This window comes from Oncorhynchus tshawytscha, linkage group LG13 (genome assembly GCF_018296145.1).
Source record: "Oncorhynchus tshawytscha isolate Ot180627B linkage group LG13, Otsh_v2.0, whole genome shotgun sequence".
Lineage (NCBI taxonomy): Eukaryota > Metazoa > Chordata > Actinopteri > Salmoniformes > Salmonidae > Oncorhynchus > Oncorhynchus tshawytscha.
Window position 1 is genome coordinate 81,203,151 of NC_056441.1, and position 17,207 is coordinate 81,220,357.

Sequence of the window (17,207 nt, forward strand, 5' to 3'; positions counted from 1 at the left end):
TGATGTCAAACAAAGAGGCACTGAGTTTGAAGGTAGGCCTTGAAATACATCCATAGGTACATCTCCAATTGACTCAAATGATGTCAATTAGCCTATCAGAAGCTTCTAAAGACATGACATAATTTTATTGAATTTTCCAAGCTTTTTAAAGGCAGAAGTCAACTTTGTGTTTGTAAACTTCTGATCCACTGGAATTGTGATACAGTGAATTATAAGTGAAATATTCTGTCTGTAAACAATTGTTGGAAAAATGACTTGTGTCATGCACAAAGTAGATGTCCTAACAGACTTGCCAAAACTACAGTTTGTTGACAAGAAATTTGTGGAGTGGTTGAAAAACGAGTTTTAATGACTCATCCTAATTGTATGTAAACTTCAACTGTATGTTTCCCATGTTAATAAAGCCCCTTGAATTGAAACCGAGACAGAGAGAGATAGACCGGGCGAGCGAGAGACAGACAGACAGAGAGCGAGCGAGAGACAGACAGAGCGAGAGACAGACAGAGCGAGAGACAGACAGAGCGAGAGACAGACAGAGCGAGAGACAGACAGAGCGAGCGAGAGACAGACAGAGCGAGCGAGCGACAGACAGAGAGAGCGAGCGAGAGACAGAGAGAGCGAGCGAGAGACAGACAGAGCGAGCGAGCGAGAGACAGAGAGAGCGAGCGAGAGACAGAGAGAGCGAGCGAGAGACAGAGAGCGAGCGAGAGACAGAGAGCGAGCGAGAGACAGAGAGCGAGCGAGAGACAGAGAGCGAGCGAGAGACAGAGAGCGAGCGAGAGACAGAGGAGAGAGAGACACAGAGAGTTCCTATGTGAGTTCCTGCTGCTTTATAGTGAGTGATAAGGAACAGAGCCAGCCAGGAGAGTAAAACTGCCACCCTACTGCAACTCTCTCTCTCCATCTATCTTTTACACTTTACACTTTACACACAGACACACACCTCCCCTGGACTCGGTGGTTGGGTTAGGGTTGAGAGGTAGGTCTGTGTTGTGGTTGGGTTAGGGTTGAGAGGTAGGTCTGGGTTGTGGTTGGGTTAGGGTTGAGAGGTAGGTCTGAGAGGTAGGTCTGAGTGTGGTTGGGTTAGGGTTGAGAGGTAGGTCTGAGAGGTAGGTCTGAGTGTGGTTGGGTTAGGGTTGAGAGGTAGGTCTGAGTGTGGTTGGGTTAGGGTGTGGTTGGGTTAGGGTTGAGAGGTAGGTCTGTCCACCTACTTGGCCTCGATGTCAGCCTTCTCTCGAATGGCCTGAGCCACCTGTTCTGAGTCATAGTATTTCTTCTTGGCTTTGGCCAGGTCCTTCACAGAGTCCTGCAGCTCCACCTGGATACGATTCAACTGTTCTATACTCTACACACAGCATAGAGAGACAGCAGTCACACACACACATTATAGTCTACACACAGCACAGAGAGACAGCAGTCATACACACACATTATAGTCTACACACAGCACAGAGAGACAGCAGTCACACACACATTATAGTCTACACACAGCACAGAGAGACAGCAGTCACACACACATTATAGTCTACACACAGCACAGAGAGACAGCAGTCACACACACATTATAGTCTACACACAGCACAGAGAGACAGCAGTCATACACACATTATAGTCTACACACAGCACAGAGAGACAGCAGTCACACACACATTATAGTTTCTACACCTGCATTGCATGCTGTTTGAGATTTTAGGCTGGGTTTCTGTACAGCACTTTGTGACATCAGCTGATGTAAGAAGGGCTTTATAAATACATTTGATTGATTTAGTCGACACACAGAGGGACAGCGGTTACACATAGAAATAGTATATTAGATTAGGACACACGCACACACACACACCTTGTTGAGCTGCTGTTCCTTGTATAGCCGTACAGTTTTAGCAGGATCTGAGATCTCATTCTTGTAGTTGTCACACACGTTGATGCGAGACTGAGTCACCTGTACTGTCCCCTTCAGATAGGACCGCCACACAGCATACACATTCCTACACACAGTTTACGCAAGATGAAGACTGCTAGCCAATCAAGAACAGTGTCATGTTGTGGTCGAAGCTGATAGCAGGGGCCTGTCCTCTACTCACCTGTAGTCTGTGCCTTGGTCCTCTGGTTTGATGCCTGGCCAATCCCTCTTCAGGTACTGACTGGCCAGCTTCTGCAGAGCCTGTATAGATCAACAACAACAGAGAGAGATGAGAGGAGAGAGTGCAGACAAATTAGATTACTGTTCTGCTGTATAGTGTGATATAGATTACTGTTCTCCTGTATAGTGTCAGTCTGATATAGGTTACTGTTCTCCTGTATAGTGTCAGGGTGATATAGGTTACTGTTCTCCTGTATAGTGTGATATAGGTTACTGTTCTCCTGTATAGTGTGATATAGGTTACTGTTCTCCTGTATAGTGTGATATAGGTTACTGTTCTCCTGTATAGTGTCAGTGTGATATAGGTTACTGTTCTCCTGTATAGTGTCAGTGTGATATAGGTTACTGTTCTCCTGTATAGTGTCAGTGTGATATAGGTTACTGTTCTCCTGTATAGTGTGATATAGGTTACTGTTCTCCTGTACAGTGTCAGTGTGATATGTTACTGTTGTCCTGTATAGTGTCAGTGTGATATTGGTTACTGTTGTCCTGTATAGTGTCAGTGTGATATAGGTTACTGTTGTCCTGTATAGTGTCAGTGTGATATAGGTTACTGTTCTCCTGTATAGTGTGATATAGGTTACTGTTCTTCTGTATAGTGTCAGTGTGATATAGGTTACTGTTCTCCTGTATAGTGTGATATAGGTTACTGTTCTCCTGTATAGTGTCAGTGTGATAGGTTACTGTTGTCCTGTATAGTGTCAGTGTGATATAGGTTACTGTTGTCCTGTATAGTGTCAGTCTGATATAGGTTACTGTTCTCCTGTATAGTGTGATATAGGTTACTGTTCTCCTGTATAGTGTCAGTGTGATATGTTACTGTTCTCCTGTATAGTGTCAGTGTGATATAGGTTACTGTTGTCCTGTATAGTGTGATATAGGTTACTGTTCTCCTGTATAGTGTCAGTCTGATATAGGTTACTGTTCTCCTGTATAGTGTGATATAGGTTACTGTTCTCCTGTATAGTGTGATATAGGTTACTGTTCTCCTGTATAGTGTGATATAGGTTACTGTTCTCCTGTATAGTGTCAGATAGGTTACTGTTCTCCTGTATAGTGTCAGTGTGATATAGGTTACTGTTCTCCTGTATAGTGTCAGTGTGATATAGGTTACTGTTCTCCTGTATAGTGTGATATAGGTTACTGTTCTCCTGTATAGTGTGATATAGGTTACTGTTGTCCTGTATAGTGTTAGTGTGATATAGGTTACTGTTGTCCTGTATAGTGTCAGTGTGATATAGGTTACTGTTCTCCTGTATAGTGTCAGGGTGATATAGGTTACTGTTCTCCTGTATAGTGTGATATAGGTTACTGTTCTCCTGTATAGTGTCAGTGTGATATAGGTTACTGTTCTCCTGTATAGTGTCAGTGTGATATAGGTTACTGTTCTCCTGTATAGTGTCAGTGTGATATTGGTTACTGTTGTCCAGTATAGGGTCAGTGTGATATTGGTTACTGTTCTCCTGTATAGTGTCAGTGTGATATAGGTTACTGTTCTCCTGTATAGTGTGATATAGGTTACTGTTCTCCTGTATAGTGTCAGTGTGATAGGTTACTGTTGTCCTGTATAGTGTCAGTGTGATATAGGTTACTGTTGTCCTGTATAGTGTGATATAGGTTACTGTTCTCCTGTATAGTGTCAGTCTGATATAGGTTACTGTTCTCCTGTATAGTGTGATATAGGTTACTGTTCTCCTGTATAGTGTGATATAGGTTACTGTTCTCCTGTATAGTGTCTACTGTGATATAGGTAACCGTTCTCCAGTATAGTGTGATATAGATTACTGTTCTCCTGTATAGTGTCAGTGTGATATAGGTTACTGTTCTCCTGTATAGTGTCAGTGTGATATAGGTTACTGTTCTCCTGTATAGTGTGATATAGGTTACTGTTCTCCTGTATAGTGTCAGTGTGATATGTTACTGTTCTCCTGTATAGTGTCAGTGTGATATAGGTTACTGTTGTCCTGTATAGTGTCAGTGTGATATAGGTTACTGTTCTCCTGTATAGTGTCAGGGTGATATAGGTTACTGTTCTCCTGTATAGTGTGATATAGGTTACTGTTCTCCTGTATAGTGTCAGTGTGATATAGGTTACTGTTCTCCTGTATAGTGTGATATAGGTTACTGTTCTCCTGTATAGTGTCAGTCTGATATTGGTTACTGTTGTCCAGTATAGTGTCAGTCTGATATAGGTTACTGTTCTCCTGTATAGTGTCAGTGTGATATAGGTTACTGTTCTCCTGTACAGTGTGATATAGGTTACTGTTCTCCTGTACAGTGTCAGTGTGATATGTTACTGTTGTCCTGTATAGTGTCAGTGTGATATTGGTTACTGTTGTCCTGTATAGTGTCAGTCTGATATAGGTTACTGTTCTCCTGTATAGTGTCAGTCTGATATAGGTTACTGTTCTCCTGTATAGTGTGATATAGGTTACTGTTCTCCTGTATAGTGTGATATAGGTTACTGTTCTCCTGTATAGTGTCAGTGTGATATAGGTTACTGTTCTCCTGTATAGTGTGATATAGGTTACTGTTCTCCTGTATAGTGTCAGTCTGATATAGGTTACTGTTGTCCTGTATAGTGTCAGTCTGATATAGGTTACTGTTCTCCTGTATAGTGTCAGTCTGATATAGGTTACTGTTCTCCTGTATAGTGTCAGTCTGATATAGGTTACTGTTCTCCTGTATAGTGTCAGTGTGATATAGGTTACTGTTCTCCTGTATAGTGTGATATAGGTTACTGTTCTCCTGTATAGTGTGATATAGGTTACTGTTCTCCTGTATAGTGTGATATAGGTTACTGTTCTCCTGTATAGTGTCTGTTGGAGAGAGAGTGCTCTCCTGACAACAGAGAACACTCATTAATAGAACAGCAACAACAACAAAGCGCTGGTTCCAATCAGGACAACTAGAGCTTTAAGGCACCTTGATGATGTCCTCCCCTCTCTCAAGCCCCTCTCTCCCTCAAGCCCCTCCCTCCTCTCTCTCTACCTCTCCCCTCTCCCATTTCTCAATTTCTCTCTTCTCTATCGCACAGATGGCAAATGAGGCCACAAACATGTATCCATGTGATTGCTTCAAACCTCCAGCACTGCCCGTGGTTTTAGGGGAGTGCTGGCCTGGGGAGAAAGCTCCATCCTGGGGGACCACTGACCCCTCTAACTCCCCACCATGGGACACACATGGCACAAATATGACCAATGACAGCATCACAGCTGTAATAGAAAAACAATACCATACTGTAGGCACTGACACACACCACCACCACCACCACCTAACCAAAACAGTCAGAGCAGAGTGGGTGGTGCTGAAGGAAAGGGCTGAGAGGTAAAACTGACACAGTAAAGTGGTCTCTCCACTCTCTGCCTCTGACATCATTAAAGGGGGGGGTCTGCAACGGAGAGAGGCATTCAACAGCTCTTAATGGTGCAGTGATCTTCTATTTACCTACCTCCACCCCCCCTCCACCCCCCGCTAAATCCCCCTCCACCACCTTTTCCTCCCCGTCCGCCTCCTCTTTCTGTTCTTCCAACTCAAAGTAGAGGCTCAAAATAACGCAGACTACGCACCCCGTCACCTCCGGCCTGCACGCAAACATGCACACGCACAGAAAGAGAGAGAAAAAGAGCAGGGGAAGAGAAACGCCCATATCCCACAGGCATGCAGCCTCTCATCTAATCTTTCTCTGCTCATACTCTCAATCTCTCTCAGGATGGCTTGAAACACACAGAGAGATAAGGAGAGAGAAGAGAGAGAGGAAGCAAGGAGAGAGAGAGAGAGAGAGAGAGAGAGAGAGAGGAGAGAGAGAGAGAAGAGGAGAGAGAGGAAGCAAGGAGAGAGAGAGAAGAGGAGTGAGAGGGAGTGCTGACAGGTCAGATTACTAGTGTCTGGTGGCATGACCCTGCTCCCAAAATGAAACACCTTCTCTTCATCTCCCCATCCTTCTCACCATCCCTCCCTCCCTCAAGGGCCATTTAATGCAATGCTATAGGCCTAACCTGTGAAATTTGACCTTAACCAAAGGAGAGGTTACTAAGTGATGGAAGGTGGTGACAGGCCGTCCCACAGGCAGAGGCGGGTCTAGTCTGCCCTCTCCTGCTGATTGGTTGACTAAACAACAAATGTGGTCATGTCATACTTCTCTTTGGTTCGATCTTCTCCGTACCAGACCAGGACCGTGTCTTGTCAGTACAGTACCAGACCAGGACCGTGTCTTGTCAGTACAGTACCAGGACCGTGTCTGGTCAGTACAGTACCAGACCAGGACCGTGTCTTGTCAGTACAGTACCAGACCAGGACCGTGTCTTGTCAGTACAGTACCAGACCAGGACCGTGTCTGGTCAGTACAGTACCAGGACCGTGTCTTGTCAGTACAGTACCAGACCAGGACCGTGTCTTGTCAGTACAGTACCAGACCAGGACCGTGTCTTGTCAGAACAGTACCAGGACCGTGTCTTGTCAGTACAGTACCAGGACCGTGTCTTGTCAGTACAGTACCAGGACCGTGTCTTGTCAGTACAGTACCAGGACCGTGTCTTGTCAGTACAGTACCAGGACTGTGTCTTGTCAGTACAGTACCGTACCGTGTCTTGTCAGTACAGTACCGTGTCTTGTCAGTACAGTACCGTGTCTTGTCAGTACAGCACCAGGACCGTGTCTTGTCAGTACAGTACCAGGACCGTGTCTTGTCGGTCCTTGTCTCATCGCGCACCAGCGACTCCTGTGGCGGGCCGGGCGCAGTGCGCGCTAACCAAGGTGGCCAGGTACACGGTGTTTCCTCCGACACATTGGTACGGCTGGCTTCCTGGTTGGATGCGCGCTGTGTTAAGAAGCAGTGCGGCTTGGTTGGGTTGTGTATCGGAGGACGCATGACTTTCAAACTTCGTCTCTCCCGAGCCCGTACGGGAGTTGTAGCGATGAGACAAGATAGTAGCTACTACAACAATTGGATACCACGAAAAAGGGGAGAAGGGGTAAAAATTCAACAATTTATTTTTATTTTTTAATTATTATTTTTTTTAAATAATAAAGTAGAGTGTGTGGTGTTAGGCTGCATATTGTCTGGACCTCTGCAATATGCAGTCAGCCAAAGGAGGAGAGAAATAGACGAAGTGCACATTTTCTCTCAGCACGCACGCATGCACACACACCTTTGTGTTGCACCATAGCTGTGCTTCTAGAAGCGACCAGAGAGAGTTGAGTTGCTGAACCACATCAGGAACACTGAATTGGCCAGGGGAGAGGGTGACACGTGAATGTGAAAAGTATGTATGGTATATTCGTGTGTGTGAGTGAGGTGTCACTTGCGTCATCTGCTCAAAGACACACACAGCAATTATGCAAATGAGCCGGACAGAGGAGGAGAGGTGGAGGAGGGAGGGATGAGAGAATGAGAGAGGAGGGGGGGCGGGCAGAGGAGCTGCAGTGCAGACTCCAGACTGACAAATTGTTCTCTAGACAAGCAAGAGAGATGCTGCAACACAAACACCCTACACTACCCACACTAATACAGACACACACACACACACACACCCTACACTACACACACTAATACAGACACACACACACACACACACACACACACTAATACAGACACACACACACACACAAACACCCTACACTACACACACTAATACAGACACACACACCCTACACTACACACACTAATACAGACACACACACACTAATACAGACACACACCCTACACTACACACACTAATACAGACACACACCCTACACTACACACACACCCTACACTACACACACACCCTACACTACACACACTAATACACACACACACACACACACCCCACCCCTACACTACACACACTAATACACACACACCCTACACACACACCCTACACACACTAATACAGACACACCCTACACTACACACACTAATACACACACACACCCTACACTACACACACTAATACACACACACACCCTACACTACACACACTAATACAGACACACACACACTAATACAGACACTAATACAGACACACACACTACTACAGACACACACACTAATACAGACACACACTAATACAGACACACACCCTACACTACACACACCCACACACACACACACACACACACACACACACACACACACACAAACACAACACACACACACACACACCCACACACACACAAACACAAACACCCTACACACAACTACTACTCCTACTACTTGTAATGATAAATGATTTAGAATTGATGATGCCAAGAGTGCAAAGCTGTCATCAAGGCAAAAGGTGTCTACTTTGAAGAATCTCAAATATATTTTGATTTGTTTAACACTTGTTTGGTTACTACATGACTCCATATATGTACCAGGACCCCCCAACTTTTTCCACATTTTGTTATGTTACAGCCTTATTCTAAAATTGTAAGATTTTCTGGTAATCCATTTTAAATATTTTTATATTCTCAATTTACACACAATACCCCATAATGACAAAGTGAAAACAGTTAAAGATTTTTAGCAAATGTATCAAAAATAAAACAAAAATACCTTATTTACATAAGTATTCAGACCCTTTGCTATGAGACTCAAAATAGAGCTCAGGTGCATCCTGTTCCCATTTCTACAGCTTGATTGGAGTCCACCTGTGGAAATTCATTTGATTGGACATGATTTGGAAAGGCACACACCTGTCTATATAAGGTCTAGCATGTTGACAGTGAACGTCAGAGGAAAAACCAAGCCATGAGGTCGAAGGAATTGTCCCTAGAGCTCAGAGACATGATTGTGTCTACGCACAGATCTGGGGAAGGATACCATTTTTTTTACAGCATTGAAGGTTCCCAAGAACACAGTGCCTCCATCATTCCATTCTTAAATGGAAGAAGTTTGGAACCACTAAGACTCTTCCTAGAGCTGGCCGCCCAGCCACACTGAGCAATCGGGGGAGAAGGGCCTTGGTCAGGGAGGTGACAAAGAACCCGATGTTCACTCTGACAGAGCTCCAGAGGTCCTCTGTGGAGATGGGAGAACCTTCCAGAAGGACAACTATCTCTGCAGCACTCCACCAATCAGGCCTTTATGGTAGAGTGGCCAGACGGAAGCCACTACTCAGTAAAATGCACATGGCCGCCTGTTTGGAGTTTGCCAAAAGGCACCTGAAGGACCATCAGACCATGAGAAACAAGATTCTCTGGTCTGATGAGACCAAGATTAACCTCTTTGGCCTGAATGTCAAGCTTCACGTCTGGAGGAAACCTGGCACCATCCCTACAGTGAAGCATGGTGGTGGCAGCTTTGTTTAAAGAAGGCAAATTTGGCAACGATTGGGCGCCAGTATCGCTGTCCAAAATGATGTAGACGTTGGAGTTTGATTTTGTCTACCTGGGATCTGTAGCCCTTTAAGCAGGAATTCTTTGACCAGACTCTGGATCTTCTCATTCTCTTTAATACTGGTAAGTACCAGATTTTCTTCTCACAAAGATCTAGTCTGTAGTTCAAGGCTTCTCTCAGAAACACGTTCTCTTCTTTAAGTTCTTTAATGTCCGTTTCAGTAGTATTGACTTCGGGCTTTGGCTTGCTTTTTTTTTTCTCCATTGTCGCTGCTTTTTCGTCACTCATCTCGAGACTCGCCTTCAACTTGGTTATGTCTTTACGGAATAGTTCAACTATGCCCAATTCATGGACTTCAGCAAGTCATTTTCAACACTTACCGTTGATTTAAAAATAGTAAAAATCATACATTTGTCTGTGTCATTCGAGGAGTCTGGTTTTCTTTTGGGGATTGGTTCTCCATGCTTACTCTCTGACATGTTTTGGTGTTGTCTATGTCGCTAATATTGGTAGAAAAATGTCTCTAGCCTTATCATTTGTTTTGTGTTGTTATCCAGATTGAAGGTTATTGCCCACCAGTATATGAAGTGCTAATTTTGTCAGATTTACAGATATTGAATTAGGTTGCCGCCTTAAAGCATTCTGCACCGATGTCTTCAGTCCGCTATCGTTCCTCCTCTGCCTCCCTGAACCCCCTCTGACCCCCCCCCTGAAATTTAAAGAAGAACTATAACTAAACAGAATACTACTCTGTCACTGTATGATTGTATGAATCTTATTAGAATCATAACACTAAATCTAATGTGTGTAGTTTTAGTCAAGAATTAGAACAAGGACTTTCTGTTCCTTGTTAGAAACGAATGGAGCTATCGTCAGACCAGCTGGAATACTGTGTTCCTTACAGGACATTCTGCCCCCACCCAGGGAGGGGAGAGACCTTGGGCTTGTAGTAGATTGTTTAACAGGTGGCAGACAATGTGAGAAGACGTGTGACCTATATTGTCATTGTATCTGAGAGGACGAGGGACATTTATGATGAAATGTGAGGTATATAGACCAATGTACAGGAAATGATAAGGGGAACGTTCCCGTGAATAAACATTTGACTATTGTGGCTGGGCCTTCGCCTGATTCATTTCAACCAGTTTCCTACAAATTCTTGGTTTGAGGCTGAGAGGAATATAATTAAATTGGGTTATGTACCTGGAGAACAAAATGATCTTATCACTAACCCTACCACTCTGTCTAACTTCCAGCGCCGACAGAGATGGCCGCCTCGCTTCGCGTTCCTAGGAAACTATGCAGTTTTTTGTTTTTTACGTGTTATTTCTTACACTAGTACCCCAGGTCATCTTAGGTTTCATTACATACAGCCGAGAAGAACTACTGAATATAAGATCAGCGTCAACTCACCATCAGTACGACCAAGAATATGTTTTTCGCGATGCGGATCCTGTGTTCTGCCTTACAACCAGTGCCACGGAATGGTTCCCATGCAGCGACCCAAAAACGACTCAGAAAAAGAGGGAAACGAAGCGGTCTTCTGGTCAGACTCCGGAGACGGGCACATCGTGCACCACTCCCTAGCATTCTTCTCGCCAATGTCTAGTCTCTTGACAACAAGGTTGATGAAATCCGAGCAAGGGTAGCATTCCAGAGGGCCATCAGAGACTGTAACGTTCTCTGCTTCACGGAAACATGGCTAACTGGAGAGACGCAATCCGAAGCGGTGCAGCCAGCGGGTTTCTCCACGCATCGCGCCGACAGAAACGAACATCTTTCTGGTAAGAAGAGGGGCGGGGGCGTATGCCTTATGGCCAACGTGACATGGTGTGATGAAAGAAACATACAGGAACTCAAATCCTTCTGTTCACCTGATTTAGAATTCCTCACAATCAAATGTAGACCGCATTATCTAACAAGAGAATTCTCTTCGATTATAATCACAGCCGTATATATCCCCCCAAGCAGACACATCGATGGCTCTGAACGAACTTTATTTAACTCTCTGCAAACTGGAAACGATTTATCCGGAGGCTGCATTCATTGTAGCTGGGGATTTTAACAAGGCTAATCTGAAAACAAGACTCCCTAAATTTTATCAGCATATCGATTGCGCAACCAGGGGTGGAAAGACCCTGGATCATTGTTACTCTAACTTCCGCGACGCATATAAGGCCCTGCCCCGCCCCCCTTTCGGAAAAGCTGACCACGACTCCATTTTGTTGATCCCTGCCTACAGACAGAAACTAAAACAAGAAGCTCCCACGCTGAGGTCTGTCCAACGCTGGTCCGACCAAGCTGACTCCACACTCCAAGACTGCTTCCATCACGTGGACTGGGAGATGTTTCGTATTGCGTCAGACAACAACATTGACGAATACGCTGATTCGGTGTGCGAGTTCATCGTGTGAAACTGAAGGCACGAACCACTGCTTTTAATCAGGGCAAGGTGTCTGGTAACATGACTGAATACAAACAGTGCAGCTATTCCCTCCGCAAGGCTATCAAACAAGCTAAGCGCCAGTACAGAGACAAAGTAGAATCTCAATTCAACGGCTCAGACACAAGAGGCATGTGGCAGGGTCTACAGTCAATCACGGACTACAGGAAGAAACCCAGCCCAGTCACGGACCAGGATGTCTTGCTCCCAGGCAGACTAAATAACTTTTTGCCCGCTTTGAGGACAATACAGTGCCACTGACACGGCCTGCAACGAAAACATGCGGTCTCTCCTTCACTGCAGCCGAAGTGAGTAAGACATTTAAACGTGTTAACCCTCGCAAGGCTGCAGGCCCAGACGGCATCCCCAGCCGCGCCCTCAGAGCATGCGCAGACCAGCTGGCCGGTGTGTTTACGGACATATTCAACCAATCCCTATACCAGTCTGCTGTTCCCACATGCTTCAAGAGGGCCACCATTGTTCCTGTTCCCAAGAAAGCTAAGGTAACTGAGCTAAACGACTACCGCCCCGTAGCACTCACATCCGTCATCATGAAGTGCTTTGAGAGACTAGTCAAGGACCATATCACCTCCACCCTACCTGACACCCTTGACCCACTCCAATTTGCTTACCGCCCAAATAGGTCCACAGACGATGCAATCTCAACCACACTGCACACTGCCCTAACCCATCTGGACAAGAGGAATACCTATGTGAGAATGCTGTTCATCGACTACAGCTCGGCATTCAACACCATAGTACCCTCCAAGCTCGTCATCAAGCTCGAGACCCTGGGTCTCGACCCCGCCCTGTGCAACTGGGTACTGGACTTCCTGACGGGCCGCCCCAGGTGGTGAGGGTAGGCAACAACATCTCCTCCCCGCTGATCCTCAACACTGGGGCCCCACAAGGGTGCGTTCTGAGCCCTCTCCTGTACTCCCTGTTCACCCACGACTGCGTGGCCACGCACGCCTCCAACTCAATCATCAAGTTTGCGGACGACACAACAGTGGTAGGCTTGATTACCAACAACGACGAGACGGCCTACAGGGAGGAGGTGAGGGCCCTCGGAGTGTGGTGTCAGGAAAATAACCTCACACTCAACGTCAACAAAACTAAGGAGATGATTGTGGACTTCAGGAAACAGCAGAGGGAACACCCCCATCCACATCGATGGAACAGTAGTGGAGAGGGTAGCAAGTTTTAAGTTCCTCGGCATACACATCACAGACAAACTGAATTGGTCCACTCACACAGACAGCATCGTGAGGAAGGCGCAGCAGCGCCTCTTCAACCTCAGGAGGCTGAAGAAATTTGGCTTGTCACCAAAAGCACTCACAAACTTCTACAGATGCACAATCGAGAGCATCCTGGCGGGCTGTATCACCGCCTGGTATGGCAACTGCACCGCCCTCAACCGTAAGGCTCTCCAGAGGGTAGTGAGGTCTGCACAACGCATCACCGGGGGCAAACTACCTGCCCTCCAGGACACCTACACCACCCGATGCTACAGGAAGGCCATAAAGATCATCAAGGACATCAACCACCCGAGCCACTGCCTGTTCACCCCGCTGTCATCCAGAAGGCGAGGTCAGTACAGGTGCATCAAAGCTGGGACCGAGAGACTGAAAAACAGCTTCTATCTCAAGGCCATCAGACTGTTAAACAGCCACCACTAACATTGAGTGGCTACTGCCAACACACTGTCAATGACACTGACTCTACTCCAGCCACTTTAATAATGGGAATTGATGGGAAATGATGTAAATATATCACTAGCCACTTTAAACAATGCTACCTTATATAATGTTACTTACCCTACATTATTCATCTCATATGCATACGTAGATACTGTACTCTATATCATCGACTGCATCCTTATGTAATACATGTATCACTAGCCACTTTAACTATGCCACTTGGTTTACATACTCATCTCATATGTATATACTGTACTCGATATCATCTACTGTATCTTGCCTATGCTGCTCTGTACCATCACTCATTCATATATCCTTATGTACATATTCTTTATCCCCTTACACTGTGTATAAGACAGTAGTTTTTTTTGGAATTGTTAGTTAGATTACTTGTTCGTTATTACTGCATTGTCGGAACTAGAAGCACAAGCATTTCGCTACACTCGCATTAACATCTGCTAACCATGTGTATGTGACAAATAAAATTTGATTTGATTTGATTTGAAAACTATTCCAGTCCAGTCTGACCCTACCACAGAACTATTCCTGTCCGGTCTAACCCTACCACAGAACTATTCCAGTCCAGTCTAACCCTACCACAAAACTATTCCAGTCCAGTCTGACCCTACCACAGAACTATTCCTGTCCGGTCTAACCCTACCACAGAACTATTCCAGTCCAGTCTGACCCTACCACAGAACTATTCCAGTCCAGTCTGACCATACCACAGAACTATTCCAGTCCAGTCCAGTCTGACCCTACCACAGAACTATTCCAGTCCAGTCCAGTCTGACCCTACCACAGAACTATTCCAGGTATGTGTGCTGGAGGAGTGGAATCAGGAGAAATGACACCGGAAGGCCTGTCATCTCCACCCACCCAGTATACCAAGCCATTGAAACACACACAGTGTGGGGAGGCCTTGATTGACAGCTACTAATTAGAGGTCCTTCACTACAGTGGAAGGAGCATGTCTGATATAAATCAAAAGAAAGGGAAACACTCCCTCCCTCCCCCTCCCCTCTCACACAGCAGTAGTTGCTCTGGGAAACTTCACTCTGCTTACCCACTGGCCCTTTACCAAAGAGCCAATCAGGCATTTTGATAAAAGGTTGTCTGAGAATGACATCACAATACTGCATGAGCTCAGACAAACACACGTACGCACACACACACACACACACACACACACACGCTCAGACAAACACACGTACACACACACAAACATGAGCTCAGACAAACACACACACAAACATGAGCTCATCTAGTTACTCTGGCAGCACACACCATACCAATACGAGACAGACAGAGAGGCAGAGAGAGAGAAACAGACAGAGAGCGAGACAGACAGACAGACAGACAGACAGACAGACAGACAGACAGACAGACAGACAGGAGAGCGAGAGAGGCACGCAGTCAGTCCGACAGGAGAGCGAGAGAGGCAGGCAGGCAGTCAGTCCGACAGGAGAGCGAGAGAGGCAGGCAGGCAGTCAGTCAGACAGGAGATCGAGAGAGGCAGGCAGGCAGTCAGACAGGAGATTGAGAGAGGCAGGCAGGCAGTCAGACAGGAGATTGAGAGAGGCAGGCAGGCAGTCAGTCAGACAGGAGAGCGAGAGTCAGTCTGTCAGTCAGACAGACAGACAGAGAGACAGAGAGACAGAGAGACAGAGAGACAGAGAGACAGAGAGACAGAGAGACAGAGAGACAGACAGAGAGACAGAGAGACAGACAGACAGACAGGACAGAGAGCAAGAGAATTTACCAAAAAACAGAGCAAACTGGAATGCTATTTGGCCCTAAACAGAGAATACACAGTGGCAGAATACCTGACTACCGTGACTGAACCAAACTTAAGGAAAGCTTCTACTATATACAGACTCAGTGAGTATGGCCTTGCTATTGAGAAAGGCCGCCGTAGGCATACCTGGCTCTCAAGAGAAGACAGGCTAGGTGCACACTGCCCACAAAATGAGGTGGAAACTGAGCTGCAATTCCTAACCTCCTACCAAATGTATGACCATATTAGAGACACATATTTCCCTCAGATTACACAGATCCATAAAGAATTTTAAAAAACAAACCCAATTTGATCAACTCCCACATCTTTTGGATGAAATTCCACAGTGTGCCATCACAGCAGCAATATTTGTGACCTGTTGCCACAAGAAAAGGTCAACCAGTGAAGAACAAACACCATTGTAAATACAACCCATATTTATGTTGATTTATTTTCCCCTGTGTACTTTAACTATTTGCACATCGTTACAACACTGTATATAGACATTATGACATGTCTTTATTATTTTCAAACTTGTGAATGTAATGTTCACTGTTCATTTTTGATTGATTATTTCACTTGAGTTTATTATCAATTTCATTTGCTTTGGCAATGTTAACATATGTTTCCCATGCCAATAAAGCCCCTTGAATTGAAATGGAGAGAGAGAGAGAGAGAGAGGCCCCTCTTCCAGTTGGTCCTGGGGCTGAGTTCACAATCCTGTTTAACTAACATACTAAAACCTCAGGACCAGAACATCCAATCAATCAGCATAAACCAACTTACAACACAGTCAGAACAAAATGACACAAGCATAAAGTAAAATGCAGTGCTATCTGGCCCTAAATCGACAGTACACCGCGGCTAAAAACATGTTGTTACTGATTGTACCATTGACAATTTTGATTATTATTATTTTAATAGTGTAAATGTATCACTTAATCTCCAAAGTACGCTTTTACAATAATTTACATTGTTACGTCACGCCAATATATTGAATAGAGAGAGAAAGAGACTTGCAGGCTCACAACAATCATTTGGAGTAAATATCAATTGCTCCATCCAGCCATTCATTAGGATATTCATTTATTGTCTTGAAAAGGGATATTCATTTATTGTCTTTAACTTGTTGATGCTACCCATCCCGGTAGCAGGATAATTGTCATCAGCAACCGCTGAATAGCATAGCGCAACAGTCAAATAATATTAATAAAAAATATTCATATTCATGAAATCACAAGTGCAATATAGGAAAACACAGCTTAGCCTTTTGTTAATCCACCTGTCGTCTCAGATTTAGAAATGATGCTTTACAGCGAAAGCAATCCAAGCGTTTGTGTAAGTTTATTGATAGCATAGAATAACATTATGTACACTTAGCATTAAGTAGCTAGGTCACGAAAATCAGAAAAGCAATCAAAAAAATAGTTTACCTTTGATGATCTTCGGATGTTTTCACTCACGAGACTCCCAGTTACACAACAAATGTTCCTTTTGTTCCATAAAGATTATTTTTATACCCAAAATAGCTCTGTTTGTTTGTGGCGTTATGTTCAGAAATCCACAGGAAAGAGCGGTCACGACAACGCAGACGGAAATTCCAAATAGTCTTCATAATGTCCACAGAAACATGTCAAACGGTTTTTATAATCATTCCTCAGGTAGTTTTTAAAATATATATTCAATAATATATCAACCGGGAGTGTAGGTTTTTCAATAACAGTGGGAGGAACAATGACCACTTTACTCTGTAGCGCAAAAACTCACTCTGAGAGCCCCCACCTATCCACTTATGCAATGTGATCTTTCACGCTCATTCAAAAAAATAAAAGCCTGAAACTATG

General features: G+C 44.8%; 1 protein-coding gene across 3 annotated transcripts in view; it reads right to left on the reverse strand.

Moving 5' to 3' along the window:
• Positions 1–17,207, reverse strand: part of LOC112237268 (F-BAR and double SH3 domains protein 2-like) — a 91,543-nt gene that overhangs the window by 47,996 nt on the left and 26,340 nt on the right. For all 3 annotated transcript variants that reach the window (XM_042296422.1, XM_042296421.1, XM_042296423.1), the window contains 3 exons: positions 2,082–2,161; positions 1,841–1,985; positions 1,212–1,345 (listed from right to left, as the gene is read on the reverse strand). In XM_042296422.1, coding sequence (XP_042152356.1) covers positions 1,212–1,345; positions 1,841–1,985; positions 2,082–2,161 — 359 coding nt within the window. The remainder of the gene's footprint in view (positions 1–1,211; positions 1,346–1,840; positions 1,986–2,081; positions 2,162–17,207) is intronic.